This window comes from Anabrus simplex, chromosome 9 (assembly GCF_040414725.1).
Source record: "Anabrus simplex isolate iqAnaSimp1 chromosome 9, ASM4041472v1, whole genome shotgun sequence".
NCBI lineage: Eukaryota > Metazoa > Arthropoda > Insecta > Orthoptera > Tettigoniidae > Anabrus > Anabrus simplex.
In genome coordinates, this window is record NC_090273.1 from 2,486,021 (window position 1) to 2,503,449 (window position 17,429).

At 39.3% G+C, this 17,429-nt stretch overlaps 1 protein-coding gene across 1 annotated transcript in view; it reads right to left on the reverse strand.

Annotated features, from left to right (window-relative positions):
- CCT4 (chaperonin containing TCP1 subunit 4) overlaps window positions 1–17,429 on the reverse strand; it is a 377,714-nt gene that overhangs the window by 46,483 nt on the left and 313,802 nt on the right. The window contains exon 12 of the mRNA XM_067154119.2: window positions 15,649–15,784. Within this exon, the coding sequence (XP_067010220.1) occupies window positions 15,649–15,784 (136 nt within the window). The remainder of the gene's footprint in view (window positions 1–15,648; window positions 15,785–17,429) is intronic.

Here is a 17,429-nt window from a genome sequence, read left to right on the forward strand (position 1 = left end):
CGTATTTTGTAAACAAACCTTCCATCAGCTGAACCCGATAAGATAACTGCTCAATGTTTGTCCCTGTGACTTTTCTGAATATTATTAGAGAATTCAGGAATCAGAATTCACTGTTGGAAACTTCCCTTTGACCTGTATAATTATCCATAGCCTCCCACACGAAATTTCCATTACTGGTTCCTCCTCATCGTCACTCTCATTTACCACTGGATCTCCTACAGCCACATCATCTATTTCATTATCACTGCTGCTAATACTGTCACTACTACTTCCGACTAAACTTTAATCTGAATTATACAATATTTCAAGCACGTTACCGTCAGTCAAACCACGGCTGCAGCTAGCCATTGAGCGCGGCGTGTCACACGGACTATGAAGCTGCAGCGAGACCGAAAAGAGCAGGATGAAAATGAATGAGGGGAATAACATTTATGACGAAAAAACCAACTCTATACATATTTCAGATAAAAGGTCCAGACATCGCCTTTCAAACGAGATATATACCATGAACAACTGGTTCTCGTATCGTATGACAGAAAGCAGCACTAACTCATGCCTACACAGTGCGCTCGTAGAGAGTTACGAAAATACTAAAAGCTGAGAAATAAAGACAAATATAATAAATAAACCGCACTCTTAATGTAAAATTAGAGCAAAGAACATCATACAAAAAGACAAACTTCTCAGAATATGAGAATACAATTTATTTTATTCTGTAGGAAAGAATGAAACAAACAGACTTTAAAAAAAAACAAAGATTAGTGCTCAGACTTACTTGACAAATACTTATCCTTGCAAAAACAAAGTCATTTTAACGATTATCAATTCTTATTTGCAACACTGATAAACCCGAAAATGTCTTCTTGGAAACAAAACAATCTGCATATCCATAACTCTAAAACTCTTCGCGCTATAGCCGTAAATGCGAAACCATGTATGGGTCTATACGACGTATAGAGGTTGGCGGCTACGGAAGAAAAGAGAGTCTATACTACGTATAGAGGTCGGCGCTGAGGGGTTAAGATACAGTAATTTTTCTCATCAACAATTGAAGTGTATATATTATGCAATGATCCACCCAGATCTAACATACACAAGCTTTATTTGGGGAAGATGCAGGAAAGATTATATTAATAATTTGGAAATACAAGAAAGAGCCATCAAAATCCTGTATGGATTCCCCTTCCCCAAACCGTCACATGAAGTTTTTTCAGAGTCAAATATTCTACCATTCCATAAACAAATTGCATTTTCATCAGCAGTCTTTATGTATAAGCTAGACAGGAAATTAACCCACTCTACTGTTAACCTCTCCCATTTTAGTGAAATTCATAGATATAAAACTATGAAACTAGAGGATCATTAAAGTATGGAGTGAAAGGCATAGAATCATTAATGTTCAGGGAATATAATGTGTTGCCTCATGTTATAAAGAACTCTAAAAATCGTTACATGTTTTAAGAAAAAACTGAAGGAATATTACTCTTATACAGATATCTTAATCTCTATATAACTTGCTTTAATTAACACAATAATACATTGTCAATACTTAATATATTACAGCCATGCAATATCTGAGTATACTTCTGAAAAAAATATGTAAAAAAAAAAGCAATGTCTTAGTTACCCAAAAATGTACTTGTCACTTTACAGAAAAAGCTATAGTATATGAGATGTAATTATTGTGTCGCCTTAACCCATATCTGCCCACATTATTTTTCTGTGGAATATTGCGATATATTTCGTAAGTACAGATGTTTATAGTACTCGTTATACACACAATACCAAATTTTGAGCAAGTATCATCACTCTGAAAATAGCAAAAAAGGAAAACTACGAGTAGAATTTCAAAACAGTTTAGTCTGCGTTTTGAGGTTACACTCTGCTTCTCTTCATCCAGTCTGGTTTAGCGTGAGTGAAATGATGCTAAGCAAAGGACGTGGCGGCCAACGTTACATTTTTGCACTGTTTCCTGGCAGCTTTACCACAGTGAGCGCACCGCACTTGCTTCCCTCTTGTTTCGAGGTAGTGGGAAACTACATCGGAATGCACTTCTGGCAACACGCGTGAAGATACTTTCGTACTCTGTCTTCATGCGTTAGGACGCGTAGCGGCACGAGATAAGATATATGTCCTAACGATGTAGCGTGTGAAACCGAGAAGGTCTAAATTGGGGTCAAACGGTAAAGTTGCCATGCATTGTCCATGGAGATGTTCAGAAGGAACACAATTAGAGGCCAGTACCATTTCTTGTTTTTGATGCTGATGCGGTAACAAGATACATTTTGATCCAACTGATCGACGCTCCGCATGTGCATATTATGCAGAATTATACATGCTGGCTGAATTACTGTTATGTATTTCATTTCAGCATTACCACTGTACCATTTTCACTTATTTTTGTACACACTAGTTCAGCATCAGCCCGGAGATGATTACCAGAGAGTCTGTAAATAACTCCACAAGACTCATCGCTATCCCCGTCACTATGGAAAGCATTTTCAGGTTGTTATATGTATGTATTAGCATTTTTTTTTTTTTTTTTTTTTTTGCTAGGGGCTTTACGTCGCACCGACACAGATAGGTCTTATGGCGACGATGGGATAGGAAAGGCTTAGGAGTTGGAAGGAAGCGGCCGTGGCCTTAATTAAGGTACAGCCCCAGCATTTGCCTGGTGTGAAAATGGGAAACCACAGAAAACCATTTTCAGGGCTGCCGATAGTGGGATTCGAACCTACTATCTCCTGGATGCAAGCTCACAGCCGCACGCCTCTACGCGCACGGCCAACTCACCCGGTATATTAGCATCTAGGATGTTTTGCGATTCCTCTAGGATGATTACGATCTGTTCGACGGTCACTCTGAGAAGAATAAATGAAAATTGTATATCAGTACTGAGGCAGTCCCATTCGCGCCCACTGTCGACATATGTCGACGTGGACATTTTTTGCTCTGCTAGACAAAAGCAACTATAAATCAGCCATAAATGAATTCAAAACCTGTTAAAGGCATGTTTCGTTATTACGTTTACCACAACAGTATGATCTTACTTTCAACTGTAACAATATTATAAGAAAATATTACTCACCGCGACGGAAGCGTCATCCTCTGGAGTGTATACGGAATGATATTTCATACGCAGCCAAGATATAAGGCGCGAAAACGAGTGATTCTTGTTTTCGTGCTGTGTAGTAAGTATCAAACCATGCACCTCAAGAATATTATTCAGGTTTACCGATATAAGATCGACAATATTCAGATATTAACGTCGACAAATGTCGACAGTGGGCACATATGGGTTAAGAAAAGTGTGTACTGTATTGTCCCTATCACGAACCAGAGGCTCATGGCAACTTTTGTAAATAAAATAAATTAAATTAAAATAAATAAATTAAAATAAATAAATAAATAAATAAATAAATAAATAAATAAAATAAATTTGCAAAGAACAGTAGATGACACCATGGGAACCATTTTCGGCCTTGGTGACTTCAATGGCAGGGTTGGAAACAACACACAGGGAATGGGGGGCCTGCTTGCGAAATACGGAGAGGTTCACCAGAATGACAGTGGGAGAAGACTCCTGGACATGTGTGTAGGCAATGAATTTGTAATAGCAAATACTATGTTCCCACACAAAGAAGCATACCGCTACACAAGAGAAGTCACCAGCTGTAATGAGAAATCCATCATTGACTACATCCTAGCGCCACATAGCCAGTGGAGATATATCTTGGATGCCAGAGTATACAGAGGTTACGAGATTGGAAGCGATCACTATTTGGTAGTTATGCGGCTTCACATTAACATCAAGACCAACAACTCAGGTACCAGGAGGAAACCGAAAGAATAAAGGTGCATAAATTGAGAAGAGGCCACTCAGCAAGCATACCAAGATGCCGTGAAACAACGGATTGATCTACTGGAATTGCCGCCTGCGGGAGAAGACCAACTGGAAGAGACAAGGTGCCTGTTCAAGGAGGTAATCCTTGAAGCTGCAGCCAAGGCCTGTGAAAAGTCTAGGGGAGGGCAACATCAGAAGAGGATACCATGGAGGACAGAATAGGTGAAGGAACTAGTCGGAGAGAAGAAGGAATTGTGGAAGAAATACTTCCTTACTAAACACCCAAGTGATTATGAGGCCTATAAAAAACAAAGGATTGCAGTGAAGAACGCAGTAAAAGATTCAAAACAACAGTCGTGGGAAAAGTTTGGAGAAACAATGGAAGGAAACCTACAAAATAACCAAAAGCTGTTTTACAGGGTACTGAAATCTTAGCGAACAGAGAAGAGGTGTCCTCTCAAGTTCATAAAGGACAAAAGTGGAAACCACCTCCGAAGTGAAAATGACATCATGGAACGGTGGAAAGAACACTTTCAAGAACTGCTCGGAAGAAATATGGAAATTGAGGATAACGATCAAGCAGGAGGAAAACGCAGCACCAAGAGGAAGATGGGACCTGTGAGGAATTACGTATTGAGGAACTAAAGCGTGCACTGATGAAAATGAAACTAGGCAAAGCTGCAGGCCACGACCAGATAGCACCTGAGATGCTCAAGTTTATGGGCAAAAGTGGTGAAGATTTGTTCCACCGTATTATCAACCTGGCCTGGAAAACAAAGAAGGTACCAACTGACTGGGAGTACTGTGCGATTCTGTATAGTTTATAAAAATTCTTGGGTGCAAGGGAGTGTGCAGAAACATGCTTATGAAGTATATCTCAGGTGTAAAAAGTTCTACAGAACTAAACTTGCGCATGAAAAAAAATTGGCGTGTGAAACATACATTGAAAGTGCATCCAACAAATGCAAGGCAGCTTGGGATATTATAGCGCAAGAGAATACTCCTAATCATACACATGATATATTACTGAATCCAGGTACTATGAATGATTACTTTTTGAACACAGTGAAAGAAATAGGTGATAAAGTTAATCCAACAGGTACATCTGCTATCATTGGGCCTGGTCCACATCAGTTAGGGGGACATACTTTCCAATGGGTTGACATTACGTCAAACGAAATCATAAAGACGGGCTCAAAATTATCTAATTCTAAAAGTATGGACTGTTATTGGCTGTCCAATTACATTATTAAATAAACAATACATCTGATTTGTGAACCACTAGCGTTTAGTATCAATAAATGTTTAAAGATTGGGTTTTTTCCGAATATGCTTAAAATTTCAAAAGTTAATCCGGTCTTCAAACGTGGTGACAAACATCTTCCCCAAAATTACCGTGCAGTCTCAACTGTTCCCATATTATCTAAAATAATTGAATCGGTTATTTATAGTCAACTTTGAAAATCATACCCTGTTGTCTAGTAATCAATATGGATTCCGACAGGGTAAAAGTACTACCTCTGTGGTTCTGGAAATTGTCAATCAAACTTTAATAGCCTTTGAAAATAGGAAAATGGTTTCTCTGGTTTTGTGTGATTTGAGTAAAGCATTTGACTGTATAGATCATGACATTTTGTTGGGGAAACTTCAGTATTATGGCATAAATAGTCCCACTTTGGATGTAATTAAGATGTATTTAAGTAACAGATGCCAGTTTGTTGCAATTAGAAATAGACATTCCACATTGAAAGATATTACAGGCATTCCACAAGGATCTGTAATTGGCCCATTTCTCTTTAATGTTGCTGTTAATGACCTACAACAAAATGTTATGTCACAATCAGTTGTATCATATAAAGATGACAACACTAATCAACATGCATCAGGACATATTAAATCTGCAAGAGATGTCACAAGAAGCTCTTAGGACTGCAGTGAAATGGTTTTCATCTAATAAACTACTCTGCAATAAAAATAAAACCCAACATATTCTGTTAGGATTGTCCAATAATATAGAAATTCAGTCAGTCAAGCTACTAGGTATTCATATTGATACCAAATTAAGCTAGGAAGTACATGTCAATCATGTCTGTAAAAAGGTATCACGGGTCTCATATCTTATGTGGAAATTGAGGGAATTAGTAACAGCAGACTATTTGAGAATGGCATATTTTGGACTTTTTCAGTCCCATATTTCATATGGGCTGCTACTGTGGGGACATTCATCTTATGTCCATAATGTATTGCTAATTCAGAAGAAGCTTGTTCGTGTAATGTGTAAAGCTGGTTCTTCTGAGCACTGTCGTCCCCTTTTTATCAGGCTTAAAATATTAACAGTTATAAATCTGTATATTTTTATCTCATTATTGTATGTTAAAAACTATCTGAATGAATTTACCATCGGGGAAAACATCTATCAACAAAATACTCGTAATAAGGGTAATATTGATGTCCCAAGGCATAGACTTGTGAAAACAGGTAACTCGCATAAAGTAAATAGTATAATATTTTTTAATAAATTACCATTCTCTGCACAGGATGTGTCCATCAATAATTTTAAAAGAAAACTGTATAACTGGATGTTGGAAAATCCATTTTATGACGTAAAGGAATTCTTAGAAATGAAAACTGTTAATATTGACTTTTAATAACTGTATATAGATAGTAGAAATAATACTGTAGTATTGGATGACAAAACCTATTTCATGTAAATGATCAATGGCAAATAAATATTCTTATTGTTCCAAAATTCAAGAAAGGCGACAACAGAGATTGCACAAACCATCGTGACATATCACTCCTGAGCGTGCCGGGAAAAATATAAGCAAGGATCCTGCAAGATAGATTAAGGCAAGTTGTAGAACCACAGTTTGATGAAGAGCAGTGTGGGCTTCGGCAAGGAAGAAGCACCCAACACCTCATCTTCGCCATCAGTCAGATCAGCGAAAAACTGATGAGGTGCGGAAAAGAGGCGCATCTCGCCTTCATCGACCTAGAGAAAGCCTTTTGACACCATTCAGAGAGTTGAAATTTGGAAGACAATAAAGGAAAGAAATGTTGATCAACAGCTAACAGCAGCAATTCAAAGCCTGTACAATCGATGTCAGAATTATGTTCGAACCTGCAATGCAGAGTCTCAGGTGTTTGGGACCTCAGTGGAACTCAAACAAGGCTGCATCCACTTCTCTTCATTACCTTAATGGATGATATGATCAAATCATGTAATGGGAAGGTGCAGAAATTCAAGCTCGGCCATAAGTTTCTGAGGATAACATATGGCTGCTGGGAGATTCGGAAAGGAATCTACAAAAGAACTTGTTAATCTGGGAAGAAGAGCTGGAAAAAAGGGGCATGAAAATCAATGCGAGAAAAAAGACAGTGATGTCACGGCAACCTAACTCACAGCAGACCACCCATTTTAAATATCTTGCTAGTTGCTTTACGTTGCACCGACACAGATAGGTCTTATGGCGATGATGGGACAGGGAAGGGCTAGGAGTGGGAAGGAAGCGGCCATGGCCTTAATTAAATACCTTGGAGCCACATTGTAGGAAGATGGTAGAATAGATGGAGAAATTATAGCTCGATCCCAAGCTTCAGGGTGGCTCTTCAATGCACTGAAGAGAAATTTCCTGTGTCTAAATCCACAACACTCTGTGTGTACAAGGTGATACATCTGCCAACCTTGCTTTATGGCTATGAAACCTGGGCATTGACCAGCAAACACCAGAGTACGATTCAGGCATCAGAAATGCGATTTCTCCGCAAAATTGATGGAAAAACGAGAAGGGACACAATCAGGAATCAGACCATCAGAACCAGTCTTGACATCTCACCTGGTCGAGAAAATTGAACAGATCCAACTACGATGGTTTGGACATGTCCAAAGAATGGAGGATAAGAGAAAGGCTAAACAAGCTTTGAACGCCAGAATGCAAAAAGCTAGACCGTGCGGCAAACCCAGAAGAACGTGGGAAGAAGATTTAAAGGCAGCTGTGGAAGCCAGGGGTAGAGAATGGAGGAAAGTGAAGGAGCTGGCCCGAGACAGAACCCGCTGGAGGACCCTCTGGAAAACCGACACCGCAAGGTAGAAGAGGACCGAGTAAGTAAGTAAGTAAGTAAGTAAGATTTAATTAGGATGCTTGGGGGACCCTGTAATTTGAACAAATAATATGGGAAAATATAGTTTCCAGGAACGTATAATCGAGGTTCTATTGTATAAATAGACGTGAGTTAGCCACATTGTGCACCAATATTTCAATGAATTTTCTTCGGTACATAATGGCTAAGCGTGCTCGTTTGGATGATGAAACTATTCTCCATCTCACCGATTCAGATGACTAATTAGATAATAACAAAGGTGAAACAAACAGCTTGCTTCTAAGAATAAAGAAGAGGGTGAGGATATTAGCTTGCCTACAACAAGAGATGTAGCCTCTTCAAGATATTGATATAAGTGATTCCAACAAAGCAAGCCCATTGTTCTATTTTATACAGTTTATAGAGTACAATCTTATCAAACGAATACGAGCAGACAAATATGCTGAACAATTTTTCAAAGTTCATACGTTACTGAAACTTAGGTTGCGAGCTCGGGGTTGGACTCCAACTATCACACGAGAGATGAAGTTATTCCTATCCCTTCTCATTTTCAAGGAACAGATATAGTGCTTCGGAAAATGTTAGGGCGTGCCCTACCGAAGAAAGTGGAGGAGCCATATTTGCCCCTACCTGGCTACAGCTGGATAAAGGGAAATGATGATGATGAATAAAGAAGTCTATTTACTCTCAGGGATTCCATCTCAACACCATTCTTAACCAAAGTGATGAGTGATGAAATGTTGTCATTATATTGACAATAAGACTTCCAATGCCAACACAACAGGGAAGTTGCTGAAATTCTTGCCTGCGTTGAATCCGATTTGGAAGAAGCTCCAAGAATTGTATACACCACAAGAAAATATTTGTGTGGATGAAGAGTTAGTGCTGTTGAAAGGAAAGCTTCAGCAGAAACAATTCATACCATTGAAAAAGTCTTTGGTATCAAAGTGTTTGTTCTTTGTGACAGTGAAATTTCATTTTATATTCTGAGAAGAAACTTTTATCCCAATACTCCTGTCTCAAGTAGAGTAATCCTGGAACTGTCACATGAACTACTGAACGAAGGATTCTCCTTATAACATATGAATAGTAACACAGTAAAGGTTTCCACCTATACAATACTAATATGTATACTATGTACTAATACATATATATACTATGTATACTAATACATATTAGTATTGAATAGGTGGAAACCTTTACTGTGTTACTATTCATATGCTATTCTCAGTTCAATACGGACCAACAACATAAAATTCATAACCCTTGAGGATTCTCTTTATCTCAGTAACTGGTATTCGAGTGTCCAGTTAGGTGAACCTTATTAACATAGCCACTGATAGGGTGGGAACAACTCATATATAAATCGCATCGGGATAAATGATCTCAAGAGTAAACTCTTGAAGAAAGCTGAGCACATTGCCAGATATAAGGATAAGCTTATGGTCCTGCACTGGAAAGATAATAGGAAAGTTACTACAATTAGTACAAAACACGATGATACCTTCTATATACGCAGAGAAAAGTAACAAAGTAAACACCAAAGCTTGCAGTGGACTACATTAAGAATGCGGGCAGAGTAGATAAGAGCGATGGCCAAATGAAAACCCATCCTACTGCACGAAAAGAGTAAAAAAGTACTACTTTAAAGTCTTCACGCATTTGCTAGCCAACGTTTCAATGCTTATCAGCTGTAGAAAAAAAAGGGAGGAACCAAAGACAGGTTGCATGTTCTCATTGAGCTGGGCAGACAGATATTTGAAGAGAATCTTGGAAAAGCAGCCAATGGAGTGAGAAGCCCACAAGTAGATGAAACCTGCATGAACACTATTTACAGAGAGGCATTTCATCGACTTCATTCTATCCAGTGACTGAAAGATGTGTGTGACAAGGAGGTAATGTGTGTTAGGTGCCCAGATTGCAAGGATGGACTTTCTATAGCTCTGCACTAACAAGCAAACCAATGCAAATAGGCTTTTTTTTAATTTTTATTTTTTAAAGGAAGATTATACTCCAGCAATTCATATTTTTCTTGCTACATCACTATAACACGTTTTGGTATAGTGTAATAATGATGTACGTTATTACAATAGAGGCATGATTTTCAGGTTTTTTTCTTACCGTCAGACGTAGCCTCATTGCAATGAAGTTCCAAGAAGTCTAATCAAATACTGAATTATGATTTGAAATGATTTTATCTCGCGTGAAGGCATATCTACATCGTGGGTGGGATGAGTTCCTTCGGCATTCGCAGAAGTGCATAATGGGCGGGAATAGTTCCTTCGCCATTCACCGAAGAGTAACAAGCACGACGAACTCTTCTTTTTAGCCAAGATGCCTATTACACACTACGAAGGTTTGTTTCTCAGTGGAAACTCTCCAGTTAAGAGCACAATATTGTATCCACCGTCAAATATGAGGAAGAAGGAAAGGAACACAAAATAGGAAGAACATAAAAGGCAGGTCAGTGTGTGAAAAGGGAGCAACAGAAAGAAGAGAGCTCATCAGGGGCCGAGAAGAAGACAGAGACTATGGCAGTTATCATCTCTTTGCATACTGACCTGCTATTGTGTGTTCTATCTTTCTGTACAGAGTGCAGGAGTGTTAGACAGTACAAATACAAGTATTCTGAACACACAATACACAGCGTGCTCGAGCATAAACGTGAAACACTGCTCACTTTTGGTTTACATTTTAGCTGCAGACAATGAAAACTGATGAACGTACACTACATGAGAACAGATATTCGAAGTATCTTCCTCCAACTCGACGACACAATTCACATCATATTCCTTGGAGAATACCCAGTGCTTCTTGGACACAACGTGATGGACAGACGGAAGGAAGACGCTCAAGCCCATTGTACCTATGTTTACAATACTAGTATTTGTACTCTCTTAACACTCCTGTTTTTCTGCAGCCCATGTATCAATAAATGGTACTGTGCAAGTTCCTTACATACACTAAATTACTGAACCTATACAATTCACTTTACGTTGCACCGACGCAGATATCTCTTATGGTGACCCTGGGACAGCAAAGAGCTAGGAGTGTGAAGGAAGCGACCGTGGAGGTACAGCACAGGATTTGCCTGGTGTGAAAATGGGAAGCCATCGAAAACTATTTCAAGGCTGCCGACAGTGTGGTTCCAACCCATTATCTCACAGCTGGGCACCTCTAACTGAAGGTCAACAATCCCCATTTTCGGTCAGTCGAGCAAAGGTAGTAGAGTCCTACTCCACTCGTGTGCATGACCAGGGACCTCTCGGCGCTAGACAGTCTGAACGAACGCACCACATTCTGTAAGACACATTTACATTAGTAGTCCCTATAGCATTCGTTGTCACCATCAAAGAGGTATACAAAGACACAGTGAAAAAAATATGATAGAAAGGAATACGGATTATGGAAGAAAGAAGGGATGAAGAGTGAAGTGTAGCAATACCTTTTGCTAGTAACAGCTGCAAACGGTCAACATTCAGGATATGTGCCATACAAACTTTGTGCTTTCTCACTGACGTTGCATCTATTACCTCACACAGTAGAACACACGTGTGAAGTGCACCCTAATACACAGCGTCAATCAAATTCAGTACCATATGATGTCAAATAAACAAAACAGAGGCCTAAAATGTTCGAGCTGCAGACAATGTACTTGTGCATGCATAGCAGTTTAAACTTTTGAGTCTGAAAGAAAGAAGAATTTTTTTTACCATGTGACGCCTGTGATCTGAATACTCAAACAATACTCGTACAATGCATGTGGATTCGCCGACCAAGAAAATGAAGTTGATTTTTTATTCTTTTTGGAATTGATTGTTGATACAGATGAGAGACCATTTTCTGTTAATGAAGTTTACCGTATAATCTCGTGTACCACCAGCACTGTTCTTCCCTCGAAAACATCGCTTTCAAAATTGAGTGTGGGTCTTATTTAAAATTTAGGGAAATTTATCTTTTCTGTAAATCCGGCATCACTGCTCAGTATATACTACTTCGGCGCTTGGTGTCAGTCTCACGGACGTTCTCGGAGTATCAACATGAATTCCACAATGTGTTTGCAATCTTTTACTGCGTGTGAGAAACTGAAAGTTGTTCGGGAAGCCGAAATTATTGGAAATCGTCCCGCCATTAGGAAATCCGATACTGACGAGTCGCGTATGTGCTATTAACATGTAGTGGTGATCGTAGAGCTTTTTGTGGACTGATTGTTCAGTTTCCAGAAATTGAAAAGGAAAAAAAAACTTTATATACATGTGACAGAGAGGCAGGAATCGGGATATGGTGTGTCAACCGAAATGTGTCAGCTAAAGGCATTAGAGATCGCAAAGGAACTTTCAATGGAAGGATTTAAGGCAAGCCGAGGATGGGTTTGTAATTTTTATAAAAGAAATGGGTTAAACGTACGAAGGCGTATCTCAATTTCACAGAGTCTTCCTAGTGCCTACGATGAGAAGTTCTTGTCATTTCAACGTCACATAATTCGGTTGCGGAAGGAAAACGCATATTTGCTTTCCCAAATTGGCAGTGCAGATCAGAAGCCAGTCTACTTTGAAATGCCAGTGGACAGGACTGTGAATGTTAAGGGTGCAAAAATTGTTACCATTAGAACAGGTGGTAATGAAAAACAACGGTGTAGGGTAATGTTGTGTATTCCTGCCGACGGAACCAAATTGCCACTGTACATTGTTCTGAAGTGAAAGACCCTTCCTAAAAATCTATCCGCTGGTGTTATCGTCATATCTCAGAACTCCGGCTGTTTGGACAGTATACTTGTGGAAGACTGGGTAAAGTGTGTCTGGCAACGTCGCCCTGGTGCATTATTGGGACAAAAAAGCTTGCTTGTTCTCGACAGTTACTGCGGCCACACAACAGACGCTGTGAAGAAACATATCAAGGATGGGAAAACCGACCTAGCAGTCATTCCGGGGGGGGGGATGACGTCTATGCTCCAGCCGCTGGATGTCTGCATGAACCGTCCATTTAAAGCAGCCTTGAAACAGCTCTATACAGAATGGATGGCAGCTGTTAATCACACACTGACGCCAACTGGTCGCATTCAGCACCCGGAAGTTGTAAAGGACTCGTCACTTCACCGGAATCTACTGCAACGAAATTCGCCATGCACATAACCTTTATCCTTCTATCACTAATATGGACTCACCCTCATCTGATGACACGCCGTATTTTACTCTGCAACTGGGGCTCAAATACTTCAGTGAACATATTTATTTGGACATCGCATACCCTGCACGAACTTCAGTTCTGTCCATCTTCACTATCTGCGGTCAACTGACTACCTCTTGCCTGCCGGCGTCATACGATACTGTTTGGTTTGTTGCGCATGCTTCCGTAGCATCTGGAATCTTCTAGACGTATTTCTCCTCAATTATTTCCCCTCTACTCTAGCGTATAAAAACCTAGCCTTTCTCCGGATTATTTGAGATCGACTTTAGCCTGTGTTGAGGGTGGAACACTAAAGGTTGTCTCCGTAATTCACGGACCTTGTCCACACGAGTGCTCTTTCTGTGCCAGTACTACAAACATCCAGATGAGGTATGACAAACAAATCATTCATTTCCTGTACATATTAGCAGCTTTAAAAGGAACAGTTTTCCTCTGAAATTTTAATAGGGAGCATGGCATTTCCAGACCAAGATTCCATCTACTTTCAAAGTATTTAATGTCTCCATTCATGAACGTAGTTGCAATTCTCTTTCAAGCTGTGCGTGTTCGGTATCTGGCACTCCGCGAGTCCTACACACGCTTATACGTAAACAGTGCCTTGCATTCATGTTTACAGTTCATCTTTCAATGCGACTAGTTTTATCGAATAATTGTGATTTCGGCCTGCTTCATAATCTTAGTGTGAATTCATGCTGTGACTGACTGTTAACTAATGCAGTTCTAGTTTATATTTGAACTTCACTTTGAAGTACTTTGGTGTTGTGTAAAATTTTTTTTAAATTCATATTTCTTGTTACACTTGACTTTTCAATAGTTAGGCGTATTTTTCCTTTTCACTCCTGCTTTACTCTTCCTCATTTGGTTTCTTTCTTTCCTTCTCGTAGCTTATATTTTGTATAAAGTTCTGAATCTTAAGGTTTATTGCTTGTGAAAGCACCATAGTTGTTTGTCTCTTGCTCTTTGTAAAATATTTGTAATAAGTTTGGTCTATTTCAATATAAGTCTTCAAAATCTATTATGCTTTCCTCTTATTTTTTAATCTTGCTCTATTATGCTCCTAACTTGTTTTCACATTCCCGGTTTTTTCTAATGCTCATATGCACAGGTTCCACCGCGCTATTTTGTTAGTTGGACGTGAATACAATTAATCTTAATACTAGTAATAATAATGTTATTTGTTTTACGTCCCACTAACTACTTTTTTAAGGTCTTCGGAGACGCCGAGGTGCCGGAATTTAGTCCCGCAAGAGTTCTTTAACATGCCAGTAAATCTACCGACACGGGGCTGTCTTATTTGAGCACCTTCAAATACCACTGGACTGAGCCAGGATCGAACCTGCCAAGCTGGGGTTAGAAGGCCAGCGCTTTAACCTTCTGAGCCACTCAGCCCGGCAATCTTAATACTAGGAGATTACCATTATTTACCACAGCCTCTATTTGTCTATCTGGCATAATGGATGGCGTGAATTACATAACAAACTGATCTGGAAATTTCTCACTGTTGTGAATACATATGGGGATTATTATTATTCATTTGGACGTATGTATACCCCCATCAGTTACAAAGTTCAGCTGCTGTGTCCATGGAATTTGACGGCATACCCTGGAGACCTCACACGGAAGAGCTTCAGGAAATGTAGCATTTGTAATGCTATGAATGGCAGCAATGATAACATTTTGTGGGAAAATGATGGTGATGAAAGTTCCTAAGTTGGTAATGATGATGATGATGATGATGATGATGATTGAACTCTCTGGATATCGTTCTGGAAATATTTGTTTATTTGTATTTTCTAATCATTTGATGTATGTTAGTACAGCTTGTAAATCATTTTAAATTCATTTTTTAAAAAAATTTGTTCTTTCAAGATAAGGATGCGGGTCTTTATTCGGTGGCGGGTGGTATTTGACATTATACGGTATATTAATTAAAATCACATTTTTGATTATTATCCCCTTGCATTGTGCAGATTTGCTCTGCATGCGAAGAAAATACGGTCCGTTACAACCTGCAATGCAGAAAGTGAGACAAATATTACTTCAGATCATAACCAAATTAGTGACAAAAGGAGCGTGCTTCACCCAGATAGAGTAAATTATGCTTTCTTTAATCACTCTGTAGTAAAACAAACAAAACAATAATGGTAAATGTTGATCTCACAATGTTTATAGTAAGTTTGTAATTAAATTACTTTCAAGTTGAAAGCCCAATGTATTTTTTGTTGTAATATTGCACGTGTCCAGTCCCCTTTCCTCGCTCCTTTCGTGTATTCGTCTTAACTACGCTGACACTGTCTGCGGCCTGACCTCAGACTACAAGCATATAGCCAACCCGCTCAAGCTCGACCGAGATAGGGCGGACTGTATGTGGGTCGAATGAGCGTGACCAAACTGGGTGGTTGTCAGACCTCTACTATTAGGTCAACTCACTCAGTGGAAACGGGACTAAGAGGTGGGCACACACAAGACATATAATTATATGTTACCAATTGTAATAATTTATAATTTGCGTTTACCTTTCTAACGTTGATTCCAGCCGTCATATCACCTTGTGCATGGCGATTCCTGAGCTCCGTCACTGTTGCTATAGGATTCAATCCTGCGTTCTCAGCCAGAGTAGATGGAATCACCTCCAGCGCATTTGCAAAGGCCCTTTAAAAAAAAACAATTTTATTTCCAGCAACCTCAAGCACAACAGATTACTTATCTGTCCATATTTCAAATTATAACGAATGAGATTTTGGTGTGGTGGGACTGAACAGTATAACTTATGATTTAAATGTGGACATAATCCTGAGGAAGGATTTACAGAATAAGAAAAATGACAAGGGATTTGTTTCACACACACTTTCAGAGGAACGAGAAATAAACCATCTTGTAGATGGTGTGAATCAATCGCTCGGAAGTGCCTCACATTTTATCTGAATTTTTCTTATTCTATATAGACCATTTTTGTGCGCATGATATTTTAACTTAATTTCATCATCTGTGAGCGAGTGATTTTGTGTACACTTTGCGGGAATTCATAGTTTTGTTTTGATATTTTAGGAAGTGCTTGTTACCATGACTAATCTCTTTTAAAATACGTGATTTTATTTCACAGCACATTAATTTAAAACCAGTTTATATTTGTCTTTTTAGAAAAGTTCCCTTTTTATCCACTTTTTGAGAAAGTTTATCTACTTTTTTGAGAAAGTAACTGCAATATTATCCAAGAAATTAAACTTGACATTTACAAATGTAGTATGACCTTTAACCTCAATCCCATTGTCTTCCACCAACCGTTCAGATCTTAGACCCAACTTGAATCAATGCCCCCACTGTGACAGATACTTCTGTGGTCAGAGAGGAATAAATGTTCACATAAGAAAATCTCACCCCCAAATTTAAAGAGAAATAATAGTAGCACGACAGAAACGTACTGGAACTGTAGGAAATGTTTCACGAACAACGCAACAAGAAGACAAAATTTGCTCGGACCCTTCCCTTGATGTAACAGAGCAATGTCCATACCATCTTTAAAAAAATCTAGAGGAATTCAAACTCAATATTTGACGAACCCAATAGATTCTTTTCCCGGACCGAAGCATCCTGCCAGGAGATTCTACGAGCTAAGAAAAAACAAAAAGAACTAACATCCAGCGAAAGTTCTGCTAGGGGCTTTACGTCGCTCCGACACAGATAGGTCTTATGGCGAAGCGAAAGTTCTCACAGTCCACAAATCCCAAACGGCATACAAAGAGGGATAAGAAAAAGACGAAAGCAAATTACTTGTATCAACTTACTCGGTTCTTTTACATTAACCAAGGGAGGAAAGCAATTTGCACAGACTTACCCAACCGCAATGTAAAATTCCAATCCGAGACCTTGAAGAATATTTTTCTTACCAATACTCAACCAGTAATGACTGCGTATGGAATCAGTATCCTACCGAATTGCCAATCCCGAAAGAATTGCCCTAGATGACTTATCCAGCCATCATTATCAAGCAAGAAACAAGTTCAGCAATTAAAAATATTGCAGTTTATACATCCCCCGGTCCTGACCACATCTTAATGTGAGTTATGAGAGAGGACTCTGTCGCTGATGTCTTAGCTTTAATTGCTACCCCCCTTGTGAGTGGGGGCGGTAGAACAACACCCATGGCATCCCCTGACTGTCGTAATAGGCGACTCAAAGGGGTCGCAGGTGCTCCGAACTTTGGAGCGTGGGCTGGCGACAGCAGGGCCCTTAGCTGAGCCCTATCATTGCTTCCACTTACTTGTGCCGGCTCTTTACTTTCATCTATACTATCCGA